Here is a 14,775-nt window from a genome sequence, read left to right as displayed (position 1 = left end):
GATGGCCCGGGCTTTAATGAGGATAGACAGTTCCCATCCATGCCCTGATAAGCAGGAACCTCCAATCACTGCAGTGACACCAGCACTGTCAATAACAGCTGGGTGGCGAGGGCTTCAGAGGCATGAAACGAGAGTGCACGCGGCATCTGCTGGTGCCAGCCCATATTAAAGGTGGAAGATACCCTCAAGTGCAATCTCAGGGACAGCAAGAGCAGATGAAGGAGGACAAGATAAAGTACGAGAAAGTAGGAGGCAGATATCCTCTAACTCAAAGTGCAACCACAAGAGAGCAAAACAAAAAGGATAAGAATCACCAAAACAAAACAAAACAAAAAATTGCATCCTTTCCTCTGTCATGATGATTGATCATGTGAGTGCACGGTAGCCAGGAAAGCGTAGGTGTGTGAGGAGAGATGAGAAGAAACTCTAAGTGGGACATCCCTCCGCTACCCCCCTACCTCCCATCATCACCATCATCATTTTCTAGCTCAGCCAATAACCCAACGGTCTTAATATCCCGCTCCTCATGCCAGACGCACATGCACAAATGTGCACATGCACACACTGAAATTATGAGAAAAATGTATTGAACTCCCAAAACCATCATTAATCTCAACTCTGGTTCCATTAGAGAAGATTCAGCATAATTAGTTTTGGGCATTTTCTGTGTGTGTGTGCATGCATATGTGGGTGCGCATGCATATGTGTGTGTGTGTGTGTGAGTGTGCTGGGGAAATGAAGTGTGTGATTTTGTGTGCGTGCGGTTGGAATTATGAGTCGATGATATTAGATTGTGTCGTAGAGACTGAGGCTTCCCTGGCGATCTGCCATGCTGAACATGTGTTTGCCATTATTGCGTTTCAGAAAGTGAGAAATCCCAAACTCAATAAGGTGAAACATAATAATATTTCCACTGTATGTGCAACTGTATGCTGCGTGTTTATGTTATTTCAGTGTGCATTTGTGGAGATCATCTGCTGTGAGGAACAATACTGAATGGTGTTCTGCCATTAGATAATTACACTTTTACTCCAGTAGGGATCCCCCGTCCCGCAGTGTGTATCCATGTACTGCATGTTTGCTTGTAGACACCGACATGATGTTGTCTGTGCTCCTGTGTGTGCAGTGGGGCCTCTACATGAAGCCTAGGGGAGACATTTCAAGGCCTACTATTGTGCAGGGTTGCCCTTACAGTGACCATAAAAACACTTTATGTCTGAATGTGTGTGTGTGTGAGTGAGAGAGACCAGATATAGCAGTGAACTCCTCTCATAGGACACAGGGGACTTGGACACAGGCTGTGTGCAGCTAATGTAATCTGGAATAGGAACTAGGTCTGGGTTGGGCTACAGGCACCTCACACAGCTGATGAAACATTACGCTGACCGGCTGACTGCTTCTGTGCCATCCGGCTTTTATCTACGTCCAACTTTTCTCTGTTTCTGATCTAAGATTGCTAATGGAAATTGGATGGAGGACGCCATTTCTGACGATGATGATTCTCTGCTTGTGAAGTTCTACAGTAATTTCATGAACAGTATTTGAATGCAAGATGGTGGTGGAACAGGCTCTCTAGAAGAGGAAACTATTTTTGCGTCCCCCGGGGTCAGGGGTGAGGTGCGCTTGTGTGTTTTATGCATCGTAAGCATAATAAAGCTCTCAGATCTGCCTCACAAGAAACACAGCTGCAAGGTCATTCATGCAAAAACCTACAAATGCCCACACATATGTATACGTGTACGCACAAAGCTAGTGAAGCAGCCACTTACATAATGAGCAGGTACCTCTGGAAGCACGATTTAAAGTCTCTCAATTATGTATCTGGTCAGATGCTGTGTTTACTCGTGCCTCATTACACGCACTCCCCTTCATCCCACTTCTCTCTGAGAAGAACTGAAAATGCCAGCCACTCATTTAGCCAGGAGTGGTTAACATTTATGAAAATAGAGAGGCGAAAGCAGATGGGGAGGAGAGGCGTGAGGCAGAGAGAGGCGTCCTACATTCTGAGAAATGAATCATCATTGGTCTAAATGAAGTTCTTACAAAGACAAAATTAAAATTAAAAAAATGGATGTGAGAAAGATGAAAACAGCACAGGCCGGGCTGAACTGGGCCTTGGCAGTCAAGGAGATAAAGGAATAACTCACTCGGCCTCCCTTGTGAGTAAGTGCCCTTACGAACACACTGATTGCGGCGTTACGGTTGGTGATTGACTTTCAGTCGGCAACTGATCCCAGCGTCATGATTACTGATGGCATTACCAAGGTAACAGATCACTTTGTCACAGAGATGCCGCGACGCAAGAGAGCAGGAGGATGGACCCAGTACGTATGCCCTTGTGTGTCTGAATGAGGAAGATTTGTGAGTGTATCTGTTTTTCTTTTTCCAGGTAAGTGGTGGGAATGAGCATTGAAGGTGATAACTAGATTTCCAAATACCTTTTGAAGGACCCGGGGACACTGTATGCTCCGTGTGAATGGTTAAGGTCAGCGTGCGATGAGTTAAAGTCTAAAAAAGCACCGTCTCTGCACTTTGGTGCTTCGGTATGCGTGTGTGTCTGTTTACACTGGTTCACATTTCTGTGTCGTAGTCAATGTATATAATAAAAAACTGGAGTAAACGCTGTGTTAACTGTACATGGAACTACATTCCACTGGTACACTTTAAAGGCATCATTGAGCACCACAGTCTGTCCTTCACCTTATGTTATATATAACAGATCTAAAAAGAATGTCAGCACACACGCACCCAAAAAAAAGAGTCATCTTCCCCAAAAATATATCATTAGATACATTTCCTTTTCAGAGGATGCTATATGATTGCTGATATTACAAGTTTAAAACCTACTTCTCATCGCTGCTACGTACATTGTTCATATTCCTCCTGCAAGATCCGACAAATCTGGAACCCACTAGCACCACAATGCTTTGCTGGACAACTGTGAAAGCCAGACTCCAACAGAGTTTTATTCCCCTTCTATCAGCAGGATGAGTATTTGCCTCAGGCGCATTCACCAGAGTAAGTATCGTTCTGTTGAGGCACGCCATGAAGGGAGAAAATTTGGCCAATGTGCGTTTGCATGGCTGTTTGTTGTTTGCATTCAGAAACTAATTGGGCTGTGTTGGAATGAGGTTTTTCTGTGCGTGTGTGGTACACAGACGGCCAATAAGGGCAGCGCAGGACAGTCTAATGCCTCCGCTGAGGAAAAGGGTTCAAGGACAGATCGCTCACTCTCTTCATCACACTTTCTCATCTGACTTCCACTTTCACTCAGTTTTCGCTTCCTCTGGGATATTTAGCAATCCTTTTACTGCTCTCCATTAAGAGACGCCACCCTGCCCTTCACACACACCCACGCACCCGCGCACACGCGCACACACACACACACACACACACACACACACACACACACACACTCCAATTAGTGGCTAAACCAGAGACTAAGAGCAATTAGAGCAGGCAGAAATCCTATAAGCTCCTCTGAATTCACTCTGGGTGTCTGTGTGAGTGTCTGTGAGGGAATCTGCATTCATCCCTGTTTGCGTGCAGGTCTGAGACTGCTCTAATTACATGTGTGTGTCTGTCTGACATACAGCTGTGCAGCTTTACCTGGCTGTACAACACTGATGCCGAGCAGGTTGGAAGTGCGGTTTGCTACTCTGCTCCAGCTGTTGTCGTAGTTTCTCCTCCAAAGGATGGCAGTGCACTGGTATTTGCCCGCCTCGCGACGCCCTGCCCGGGTCACTGACAGCCGAAAGTTGGTGTTGGAGTGGGAGCGGTCCACCGTGGTGCGGGTGCCCAGGCCCAGCAACTGCTCCCCCCACTGCAGTGTGCCCTCGCGGGTGAACGTTACCAGGTCTTTGAACTCTCCCTCATCCCCTTCGTCACTTTCTGTGCCGGCTGGCATGAAGCGCCAGGTGACGGAGGTTGGGACACGAGGGTTGTGGCGGGGCTTGACCAGGCACAAGAGGTCAAAGGAGTCACCAAAGGTTACAGATGGGGTCCGTGATGAGGCCGACACCATGAAGGAGGACTCTGGATGACAATAGAGGAGAAATGATGTTAGGATGATGCCCACAGCACAGCAGATTGCATTATAATAGCACGCTACAGCTTCAATTTGTGATTGAGGTTGTTCCCTAAAAGCTTGAAATTCAGCAAATTATGTGGGGATTCATTATCGTTAACGGGAAGGAGTTTCCCTTTTAAGCACAGCCACCAAGAGGAACAAAGCCCCCTGCTGGAACAAATACTGATAGTGTTTGCTTAAAGTGCACTGTCTTATTTATCGTTAAAGCAGCGCTCAAACTTCGCAGGCATTTCCTTCCATCAAGGCCATTATGGCCTAAGAGCCTAAAGACAGCCATTTAGCTTATACTATGTGCGTGTGTATGTATGTCGTACCCTCTGCTTGTGTGCAAGTCTGAGGTTATACGCTTGGCTGTGAGAGTGTGCCTCAAAATTAATGGTGATGCAACAAAGAAAACCCAGGGGAGAGATTTCCTCTAAGCACTGATTTTTGGTCTACGCCCAGCTCTTTGCCAAGTCTAAACTATCCTCATTAGGCTAAAAACATTCACCCAACTCCATATGTTATTGCCAAGATACACCTACACTGGAAAGCAAAGGAGACAGGCAATAGAAGAGAGAAATCCTTTTTATCCATGGCCTTTTAATAACCTGGCCCTGCTGCGCCTATTTTGGGGCATTTCAATGAACATGAATGATTGAGTTGAAATATGAGAAAGACAGCCATACACAGATAAAAAAGGAAAGTGCGAGGTGGAATGGAGAGCTGTTGGTGGAGTCTGATATTTTCAAGAGCCGATAATTCATTTTCGTGAGACTTTGCAGATTTCTCCATTATGTTCTTGTCAACAGCCCCGTCACTTTCCCCATGTCCCTCACCCTCTGTCTCTCTCTGACAGCCATCATCCCTGGTGTCCTTCAGGGTATGTAATCAATGGCTTTCTGTCCAGACTTGGCTACTGCAGGGACAGCCGCCTGGGGCCATAATTCTCTAACAGACAATAACTCTTTCTCACTCTATCTCTCATCTCCTTGCGCCCCTCTTATATCCATCCGTTCATTTTCCTCCCCATATGCCTGCCTCTGTGACAGAACAAGCCGATCCATCTCCCAGATACAACTTTGGCTTTTTGCTTGCGGGAATAAACACTAATGTATTTGTTTCTCTCACTGTACAAAGTGTGTGTTGGGGGGAGAGTGAAAGTGTTTGAGTACTTTCTGAATGTGTGTCTTTGTGTGTATGCATGCTTTGTCACCTTACACATCCTGAGAGCTCTTAAAGAATACCCTAATCTAAAGAGGAAAAAAAAAAACAAAAAACAACCACACTAGATTCCCAGAGGACATTCCTCTCTCACACCCTCCATGTCTTGTCAGCAAGTAGAGGGAATCGATAAAAGGAGCCAGGAATGGACCACATTAGGAAACAGTGATCCTGTTTAATATTTTGAGCCTACTGTAGTACAGTGGGCAGTTTCACTAATCTCTTGGATGGTGGTTCAATGCCCTGCATCTCAAGGTGCTCCCAATTCACCGGGCCAGTGTATGGCAGCCCTGTCCCATCTGTAGGGATGTAGGAAGTTATCAATATTGGCCTATGTCTGCTTAAAAATGAATTACTTTTAAAGCATTTAAATAAATGGCTGCAACACCCAACTACGATGATGTGTTCCCGGCATGCAGACTACTTGCACAGCACAACGTAATGACGTGTGTGTTTCCTGCAGCAGGAAAGAGGAGCCAAAAAAGCCAAAAGCCCATGCTCTTCAAATTATTTTAAGTGAAAACAGTAATAGTAAAAATATGCTTCATATTTATTGACAAAGAGCACAATTTGTTTTCATTTTTGTTGAATTGGTGTTGTAGAGTACTATTCACACATTTTAAGTAGGATAGCATATATATATATTGCTTTATTAGTCGTAAAGTATGGGATATCAGCAACAAATTCAATATCATGCCTCCCTCACCATCTGTATTTATTTATGTGGGTGAACAGGTGAATGAAGAGACAAAGGTAGGTGAGCACCTTGGCTTTACTTCACTATGGTAGAAAAGGTTCTGTGTAAGTGCATTTATCTTTAGCTCCACTTATTGTCTGGGTCACGCGGGGAACAGATCAGCTATATCTGAGCTCAGAAGGAAACAGAAGACCAGACCTTTTTTATTTATTAGGTGCAAGGATGAAAGCAGCAAAGAAATGCTTGTAGCTGAGAGGAAATCGCTGCCTGCATGCCAGGTTTAGGTCCAATGGCACTATATTTGGAAGCTTGTGTGAGTGCTAAGTGAGAAAAATGAGAACCTAAATCAAGTTTGAGTTTTACAAAGTAAAACACACACTGACCGTCACACAACAGCGCACATTATGAAAATCCTTTGATCAACAAACATGGAGGAGAGGAGGCGGAGATGTTGAGGAGCCTATCACAAGAGAGACAGGCAGCAGCTTTGGACTTCTTTTCCCCGATTTGCATAATATGTCCCTTGTTCTTCAAACTACTGTTTTTGTTGTTGCTGGAATTTAACAAATGGCCACTTAAAAACTGACGTCTCTTCTCTGAAGCACCGCTGTGTTGCTGCAGGGAGCTAATCCGTTGGTTTTAAGTGTGTATGTGCGTGCGCATTGAGGCCAGTGCTCCCGACCTGCCAGCTCCAAACTGTCCCGCTCCAGTAGTTTCCTCAGCCTGTACCAAGGATGTTAAGCTAAACTCGGCCCTGACAGAGGAGCTCCACCGACTGTGAAACGAATTGCTGCTCCATTTCCATTCTAATAATTCTGGTTAATCCATATGGGCGATTGCGAGTTTGTGTGTCTACCATGGGTGTCATGGATGTACTGTTCTTGACATGTGGCAGGTGGTGTGAGAAAGACTTTGAGTGTGTCTGGGTGTTGAGTGACAATAGCTTGTTCCCCTGGGCGGTGCATGAATAAACCACGGTATATTCTCTGACCTGCATTTTCTGCCTGAGCCATTTATCAGTCTTAAGTCACAAGTCACATGCCTCTCTCTCATATAGTGTGTCTGCAGTGTGTGCAGGTTTACTGTTTTGTCTTGAGTGTTTCATTTTTTGCTGCCTCTGTGGTATCAGATTGTGTGCAGTTTTTGGGTTAAATCCAGCTGTAGTAACTTACCAACAGTCTTGACCGTGACTGTCTTGGTAGCTGACCTCTCTCCTATCTTCTCCCAGTTTAGCTCTGGTTCAGTACCGGTCTGGAGCCACTCGGTGGCTGTGCAGCGGTACTGGCCCTCATCCCCCGGTAAGGCATTGTAGAGGGACAGGGAGAAAGTGTCTGCTCGCACCTTTTCCACTCGTACCTCGCCATAACTCGAGCGCTCTCTGTAGGAGGGGCTTTGCCAAACTGTGCCATCCCGGTCCACAGAGGCCACCTCCTGGGCCAGTCCAGTTGCCTGTTTGTCGGTCCACTGCCAGACAACAGACAGCGGGCCTGTGGTGGACTGGACTGAGCAACTCAACTGAATCACGTTGCCCTCTAAAACCTCAGAGGAGTTACTGGACAATGACACTGTGATGTTGCTCTCTGAGAGAGAAGAGAGAGAGAGAAAAAAAAAAGAGAAACAGTGAGGTGAGTATAAAGACATATAAAGAAAGAAGAAAAGGTGAGGTACTCAATATATCACAGACAACAAAAATAGCATTCTCTGGATCAAAACATTCAGGAGGCCAAGGGCAATAAAACAAATTGTCAAGCATGCTACTGGGACTGTAACACCATCCTCTGCGAGTGCTGCACAAGTGTGCTTGCAAGACCCTGTGTGGGGAGGACGACAATGAAGCTTGTAACTGGCCTCAGGCTCATCAAGATGACTGTGAGAGAAGAGGACCTGGTCGATGTGTGTGTGTGTGTGTGTGTGTGTGTGTGTGTGTGTGTGTGTGTGTGTGTGCGTGCGTGCGTGCGCGTGCATGCAGTTTTCTGACCAAGTCCACAGAATAAGAAGACAGAGATCACAGGGCTCAGTGACACTCCAGAAGAGGATAAAAGTCTTTATGGGCTCTTCAGCTCTGTTTTTCTGCTTTATCTCCACTCTCATCACTCCATCAAATCTTATAGGGCTGTGGTTGGCCCGAACGGTCTCCTAACACTGCTGCCTCTTGGGGAGGTGGCTCAAGGATTCTTTCTCCCCAACCTTTCCCCTCAGGCCAAGCTCTGCTTCTTCCAGCTTCCCTCCTTATAAGCACAAGCTCTCTGTGAATACAGAATGAGCTCACTTCTCACTTCCATCCCAATGAAATCAACAGAAGGGAAAAGCCTTTGTCCTTTTTTGTCTTATATTATAACTACTTCATATTTTTTGTCACACAAAAAGATTGCTAGACAGATATTAATGCAAATGCTTACATTGGTAATCCCCTAAAATCATCTCACTCTTTCTCTTACTTCTTTTTTCCTTCCCTTTCAACTTGCATTGCAGTAAGTCTCCTCTGTCTCCTGCCTTGGTCGTGGCATTACTATCTGTATGACAGGATTTAGTATGGCATGTAGGTTGTCTCTCCCTTTCTCGCTGTGGCGGTAAACTCATCCATCAACATTGATTTGTCAGAAGTGTTTACCTCTGTTTTTCCTTTCCTGTCACCTTTGCCTCTGTCTGAAAGATCAACTTTAACCCCTGTCGCACTCCATTACCAACTCCCACCCAATTCACCACAATTAGAATGATGAGGCACAACTTGAGGCTGTGTGTGTACGTGTGCCCGTGTGGGTAGGTGAGAGAGAACAGACATGGGAGGGCAATTTGTGTATGAAATAAATGCTGCTTGGCCGCCGCTGCTGCGCTTCGTGGAAGTTCTCCTCCAATAACCATGGCTATTATCCTGTATAAACACTATAAACATCTTTTATAGGGCATTACGGCCTTTTGTTGGAAAAACAAAACCCCTCATACAGAGAGGTTCCCAGGAGGCTGATGCAGGTTTGGGGCTATTGTTTTGGGCTGATTTAGTGGGGGGTGCATGGTGGTCAGGATAAGGTAGCATCGTCTGCTTGAGAGGAGATACTACTCTGTGGTTATCACACTCATTATACCGGTACATTATGCTGGTAGCAGCTGGCTCATACTTATTCAAATCCTAAGAGACATGGAGGTGCAAAAGAGAAGAGATGGAGCATATGACCCAGACAGGGACAAAAAAAAAAAAAAACCTCAGTGGTAGATTAGAGTATTGTCAGCCAGGTTTGACTGTAAATTTGGAGCACTCGGTTTCCAAGCCTGACACAGGCAGCAAGGCCCTACTTAACACAGCCAAAGAGAACTGCCTCAGCAGAGCACATTAATTTAGCCGAGGGGAACCACTTAGAGGGCCCTGGAGATCTAGGCCCCTTTCTCTCCTCTTTTTCTTTTTCCATGGTTTCATTTCATGGCTGTTAGCTCAGCCTCCTTCAGTCTGGACTCCTCTGCTCTCCATTTTCCTACTATAGTGTTACCCTCCCCGTCCATCCGCCCCCTCCCAACTCCTAGCTAAGCCAAGGAAATGGGAAGGACCATAATGCTGCATTACCAATCCTTACCAATCCACTCAAACAGAAAATACATCAGGAATAAGAGCGCCATTATCCTTTCCTTGCTTACTCACAGCTAACAATAGTGGCTGTGCAGCTATCTGTTATAGGCCACCTTGTAGAGAGAGTGAGAGGGAGGGAGGGGGAGAGAGAGAAAGGAGAGAGTGGCTGGAGCAAAACACAGGATGACATTCTTCACTGCCTATTTGAAGATAAAACTATTACAAATTGGTCATCATTCTTGGTGTAATGGACAACTAAGTACAAGACAAGTAAACCAGAGGCCTTGTAAAACAGATTCTAACTCACTGAGTGGCTGGACTGTGATTTGGACATTGCGAGATCGCTTGCTGCGGTCGATGAAGTCTCCTGTGGGTGTCTTCTCCCGCTCGGTCACGCGGCAGATGTACTTCCCAGCGTCTTCGGGGCGCAGGTGCTGCAGCTTCAGCAAGTGCACATTGGTGGCCTCCTTGCGCACAGTCATGTGGCCAGCTGCCTCTCGGGCGACGTAATCGGGGCCCAGGACAGGCACGGCACTGGGGCCCACCACGGCCACCGGTGAGCTGCTGAAGACCCACGACACCGAGAAGAATCGCTCGGGGACATTCTGGGCCTCAATGGTGCAGCGAAGCTCCAGCGGCTCACCGGCCGTGAAGGACCGTCGCTCCGTGCTCACCTGGATGCTGAAGTCCCGATCTGAGCAGAAGAGATGATGGAAAACAAAGCAGACATCAAGGTTAAAGGGTTCTTAAGCAGAAAGAAAATGGTTGTTGAGAAGAATCTGAACTGAAAATGCTCAAAATGAAAATCCCTTCTTGACTTTTGCACAAAATTTTGTCTTAGTAAGATATTTATGCAGAAAACCCTTGAACATGGTCTAGAATTTAAATAACACAGCAGAATGGAAGGAGTGTAGGTGTTTTATTCGCAAACATTTGTCTCTGATTCCTAAAATTGCACTGATGTCTAAATGGGGCCGACAAATGAAATGCAGTGTTTTCTTAATTTGCACAAACTGGGATGCTTGAACCAGCATGCTAAGAGCGAACGTGTGAGTGGGTGGGTGGTAAAGGTAGGGGTTAAGTTGGCCAGTGATGCGTTGGGGGGCAATAAAATAGCATCACTTCATGCAGATGAGAGGACGGAAGAGAAGCTAGAGAGGGTTGAGGTCACGTGTTGCATCGCTGTACTAAAACGTTGATCTTTCTGGTTGCTCTCTCTCTCTCTCTCTCTCTCTCTCCATCTCCCTCCCCCTTGGTTTCACCTCTGCAATGAAAAACACATCTAATTAAAATTCTCTTCAGCAGTCTGAAATGGAGTCAGGCGCTGCCTCTTCCTCCTCCTGCATGGTCTAAGAGAGAAGCGAGTAAACAGGGCTGTTGCTTCCACTGTTAAAGCCCTGCCACTTGGCCAAATTACATTCGGTGTCTGCGCATGTGCTGCCATGTTTGAGTGTGCCCATTTGTGTGCGCGTTCGTCAGCGTACATGGCTGTGTGTTCAGCCTTATTTGCAGTATTAATTTCCACATGATGAGCACGGGACGTATCAGAGACGGCTGCTTTGCCTCTCAGTGAGGTGGTAGCCGTGAGGAGTAATTACAAAGACTTTAAACAGACTTCCTGAGAAACACAGTCATGGAAAAGTTCAAAGCCTGCCGTTGGTATTGGGATCATTATGTGGAGGAGATGGAGGGAAGGACGGATGGATCGAGGCGTGTGTGTGTGTGTGTGTGTGTGGTGGGGGTCAAGTGGGGTGATACTGACATACACAAGCACATGAATGCTCACATATACTAAATATTGACATACAAGTGTGTTTACTTGTATCCTCATCTACTAATGTTGATAGTTTCAATAACTAAATCTTAGTTTCAAATTAATTGTTATAAAAAAAAAATAATAATGCAGCTGTGAGCTCTTCAAATCTGAGGATTTACTGCTTTTTCTTTTTTATCTTTAGTTTGAGGCCTGCATGTTTTATTGTTACTGCATTTTTTTCTGCAGTTTATAGATATAAAATTCAAAATTGAAATCCACCGAAAAACTTTATATGGGAATGGATGGTGAAATAACGCTTGCCTACTTGCAGCCTGAGTACAGAGAGCACAGCTCACAGATGCCAGAACAAAGCAGAGCTTTGCTGAAGTAAGGCAACAGGACAGCAACCCACTGTACTATGACATTTGAATTAACTGAAGGAAGCTGAAAATAGCCGCGACCTGCTTTGACAGGCTGGTCTCCACTCAGCATGGAGCTCTATTAGGGCCGTGTTTTACACGACGAGATCAACTGAGATGATGCAGAGACACTGGACAGAAAACAATACGTAGTGTGCATTGTGCAGTGGAGGAAAGAGTGAGATTTTGTGATGAGACACCACTGCAATGGAGAGAAAAAGAGAGAGGGTAAAATCAGAGAGTGAAAGGTACATTAGGATTCTGTCCGTAGCACGACTCTCTGATGCTGGCTGTGGGTGATTAGCTAGTGATAGGGCTGTCTTGAGATCCCCTCCATCTTTTATAATAGGAGTCTAATGGAGGAGCTGCTCCCTTTCTCTATATTCTATTCTATTTCTCTGTCAAATATACACCCAGACAGGTGCAGACATCAAATACAAGTTCAGCCTAAAGCTATGCAAGCTGTGCCTTCATAATGTAATAAGCAAGTACACAAGAAGAAATCAAAATGCATCTGCACACACAAACACACAAGTTTGAGCACTGAAACCCACCGCCGCACACAATTATGTTGTATTCTCTTTGCCACGCAACAACACCTCCATCCATTATAGATTACAGAGAAGACAAAGAATGACGAAGTGTGCCGTGGGGGGAGCTCTTTGTGCGTTTGTCTCCTCCCTCAAGTAGCAGGAACTCATCTGACAAACCTGCTTTGACTCTGAGTCACCATTCTCCCTCTCATCCACCCAGTGATATCTGGGCCACTATCAAGTTGTATTGGTCCGGAGCGGATCTCATGCTTAATGGAGAAAGACAAAACGATTCCACTTTGAAGTGATTTACTGGCATAAGACACTTGCCACTGTGTACTGCCTTCCTAATTGAGCTAATGTCAAAGCAGTTTATCATACCAATCTCTGTGTAACTTTCTTGGAAGTGCACAAAGCAATAGTTGTGCAGTACAGCATAGTGTGTGTAACGGGGGCAAAAAGGGCGAGAGTTTATGTGGACATGCAAGAGTGAGGTCTTTTGTCTCTGGATGGCTGGATGACAGCTTTTTAGATTATTATCATGTGATGAATATTCTGCCATCAGCCACATAAACCAATTCCTTGTTTCTTCCATCATGCTCCCTTTGTCTCCCTCCCATGCCTGCCCTCCCCCTTATGTGCAAGTCCCTTCATTTACAAAATCTCTTCCTTCGAAGCGTGTCCTAACCAGCACATTTTCTCCCACTAATACACTCAAAGACAATATAGACAGGCGTGATTGTTGGCGAAGAGTAATTGAAAAACCTATTTCTGGCTTCTGATCTCTGGGCCACTCGTAGCCTGGAGGGATTGTATAAGGGAAGGCCAGGGGTCTCCCATGTCAAACACCCACGCTGTTTTGAGCTGGTTAAATTACTCTTGGATACGCTTGTAATGTTGCCCATCAAGCAGACACGAATACAAAAGTAGGGAGTCTGTGGAGGTTTCGTTAAGCCCTTTTTTGTACGCTAATGAGCTTAGTGAGAGATACTGATCAGCAATCAGAGAAAGCCAGCCCCCATGCGTGCGTGTGTGCTTGTCAATAGGACAGAGACCCAAGAGCAGAGCAGCCTTTACCCTCCTTCCTTCCTCCTCCACACAATCTATTCCCCCTACTCACCAGTGGGCTGAATACGGAGCTGAGTTTTGTCACTCTGCTTGCGGGTCATGGCGAACCAGCTGCCATCTGGGTCCTGGATCCACTCAGCAGCCTGGCAGTAGAGCAGACCCTGGTCCACCGGCTGCAGCTTGTGGATGGTCAACCTGTAGGCCGTAGCGCTCGTTTTATCCAGCCTTAGGTCCCCCGCTGCCATCCTCTGCCGGTACGGTCCCCCAGAGCGGAGAACAAAGTCCCTTGACAAGGTGACCAGCTCCTGAGGTGGCGCGGCAGCATCCTCTGGAGATCGGAGGTACCAACCAACCGACAAGTGAGTGTGCTGCATTGTCATCCGGGACACCTCGCAGGTTAGCTGCAGCGTGTCGCCTTCCACCTTGGACAGAGTCTGGGCTGGAGCTGTTACTGTCAACGAGTCAGCAATGACTGCAAAAAATCAAGAAGAGTGGAAGTTAGTGCTTAGAGTTGGAAAAGGAGGTTGTTCAGCACAAGAAGTCTTATCAGAACACTCCTACCTCAAGACAAAAATGCTCAAATAAAATGTATTTTTGTTGCTAACAGAGGGGAACTAACCATAACAACAGATTATTTTGGTTAACACTATTATCAGTAGTTAAAGTGGAATTTGGCAGGCGGAGGAACTCTCAAATTTTCTGAATAATGACTCACCATGTTTGGATACGATAGTGTCACGGTCGTTCCAAGCATCACACAACTTATTTTCTTGACATTTAATGGCTTTATTTTGGTCCATGTTGGGATGTCTGACCTTATGCTATTTACATACTTTTGTATAGTTGATAATCATGTGTGTTTTAACCTAATGAATTACATATTGTTTTAATATCTAATTTTAGATCTTTTACGTGTTTTTATATGAAATATCCATATACAGTATATTATAAACGTGAGCTTTTTATTACTAAATAAAAGGAGATGTATTGGGGTTCTGGACTTTGTGGTTTGTGTCTGTTCTCCTTCCTCATCCACAGAAAACAGGGACCATCAACAGCCACTGAGGGCTGATCGCGGGAATGGAGCCAGATAAGACGAAGAGGAAGTGTGCAACCCGGAGAAGACAACACCCACACACCTCATTTCCTTTGTATAATCCTAACATAAACTGAACCAGGGAAAGATAGAGCATCAGACTTCGTGAACCGATGCTGGGGTTGTCTGCTTGTCAGGGAAACATAGTCTGGTCCAGAGCTCTGTGAATGATCTCTTTTTTTTATAATATATTTTACTGTTAGTGTTCAAATAAAATATATGAAATTGATTTGGACGTCTCCTGCATCAAACGAACGCGTGAGTTCACTTTCGGAACTCAACATCCATCTGCACCGATATGGCAATAAGCAAACATTGCTGAACACCACAAGATGGAACACAACCTTGCTTGTC

At 45.6% G+C, this 14,775-nt stretch overlaps 1 protein-coding gene across 1 annotated transcript in view; it reads right to left on the bottom strand.

Annotated features, from left to right (window-relative positions):
* The window catches only part of igsf3 (immunoglobulin superfamily, member 3), a 62,364-nt gene that overhangs the window by 13,482 nt on the left and 34,107 nt on the right, over window positions 1–14,775 (bottom strand). Inside the window, exons 3-6 of the mRNA XM_029529885.1 lie at window positions 13,378–13,797; window positions 9,857–10,243; window positions 7,163–7,570; window positions 3,610–4,035 (exon numbers count right to left, since the gene is read on the bottom strand). Coding sequence (XP_029385745.1) covers window positions 3,610–4,035; window positions 7,163–7,570; window positions 9,857–10,243; window positions 13,378–13,797 — 1,641 coding nt within the window. The remainder of the gene's footprint in view (window positions 1–3,609; window positions 4,036–7,162; window positions 7,571–9,856; window positions 10,244–13,377; window positions 13,798–14,775) is intronic.

The sequence above is a fragment of the Echeneis naucrates genome, chromosome 21 (genome assembly GCF_900963305.1).
Source record: "Echeneis naucrates chromosome 21, fEcheNa1.1, whole genome shotgun sequence".
Lineage (NCBI taxonomy): Eukaryota > Metazoa > Chordata > Actinopteri > Carangiformes > Echeneidae > Echeneis > Echeneis naucrates.
Note: the sequence above shows the minus strand (reverse complement) of the source record. Positions and strands in the feature narration are given on the sequence as shown.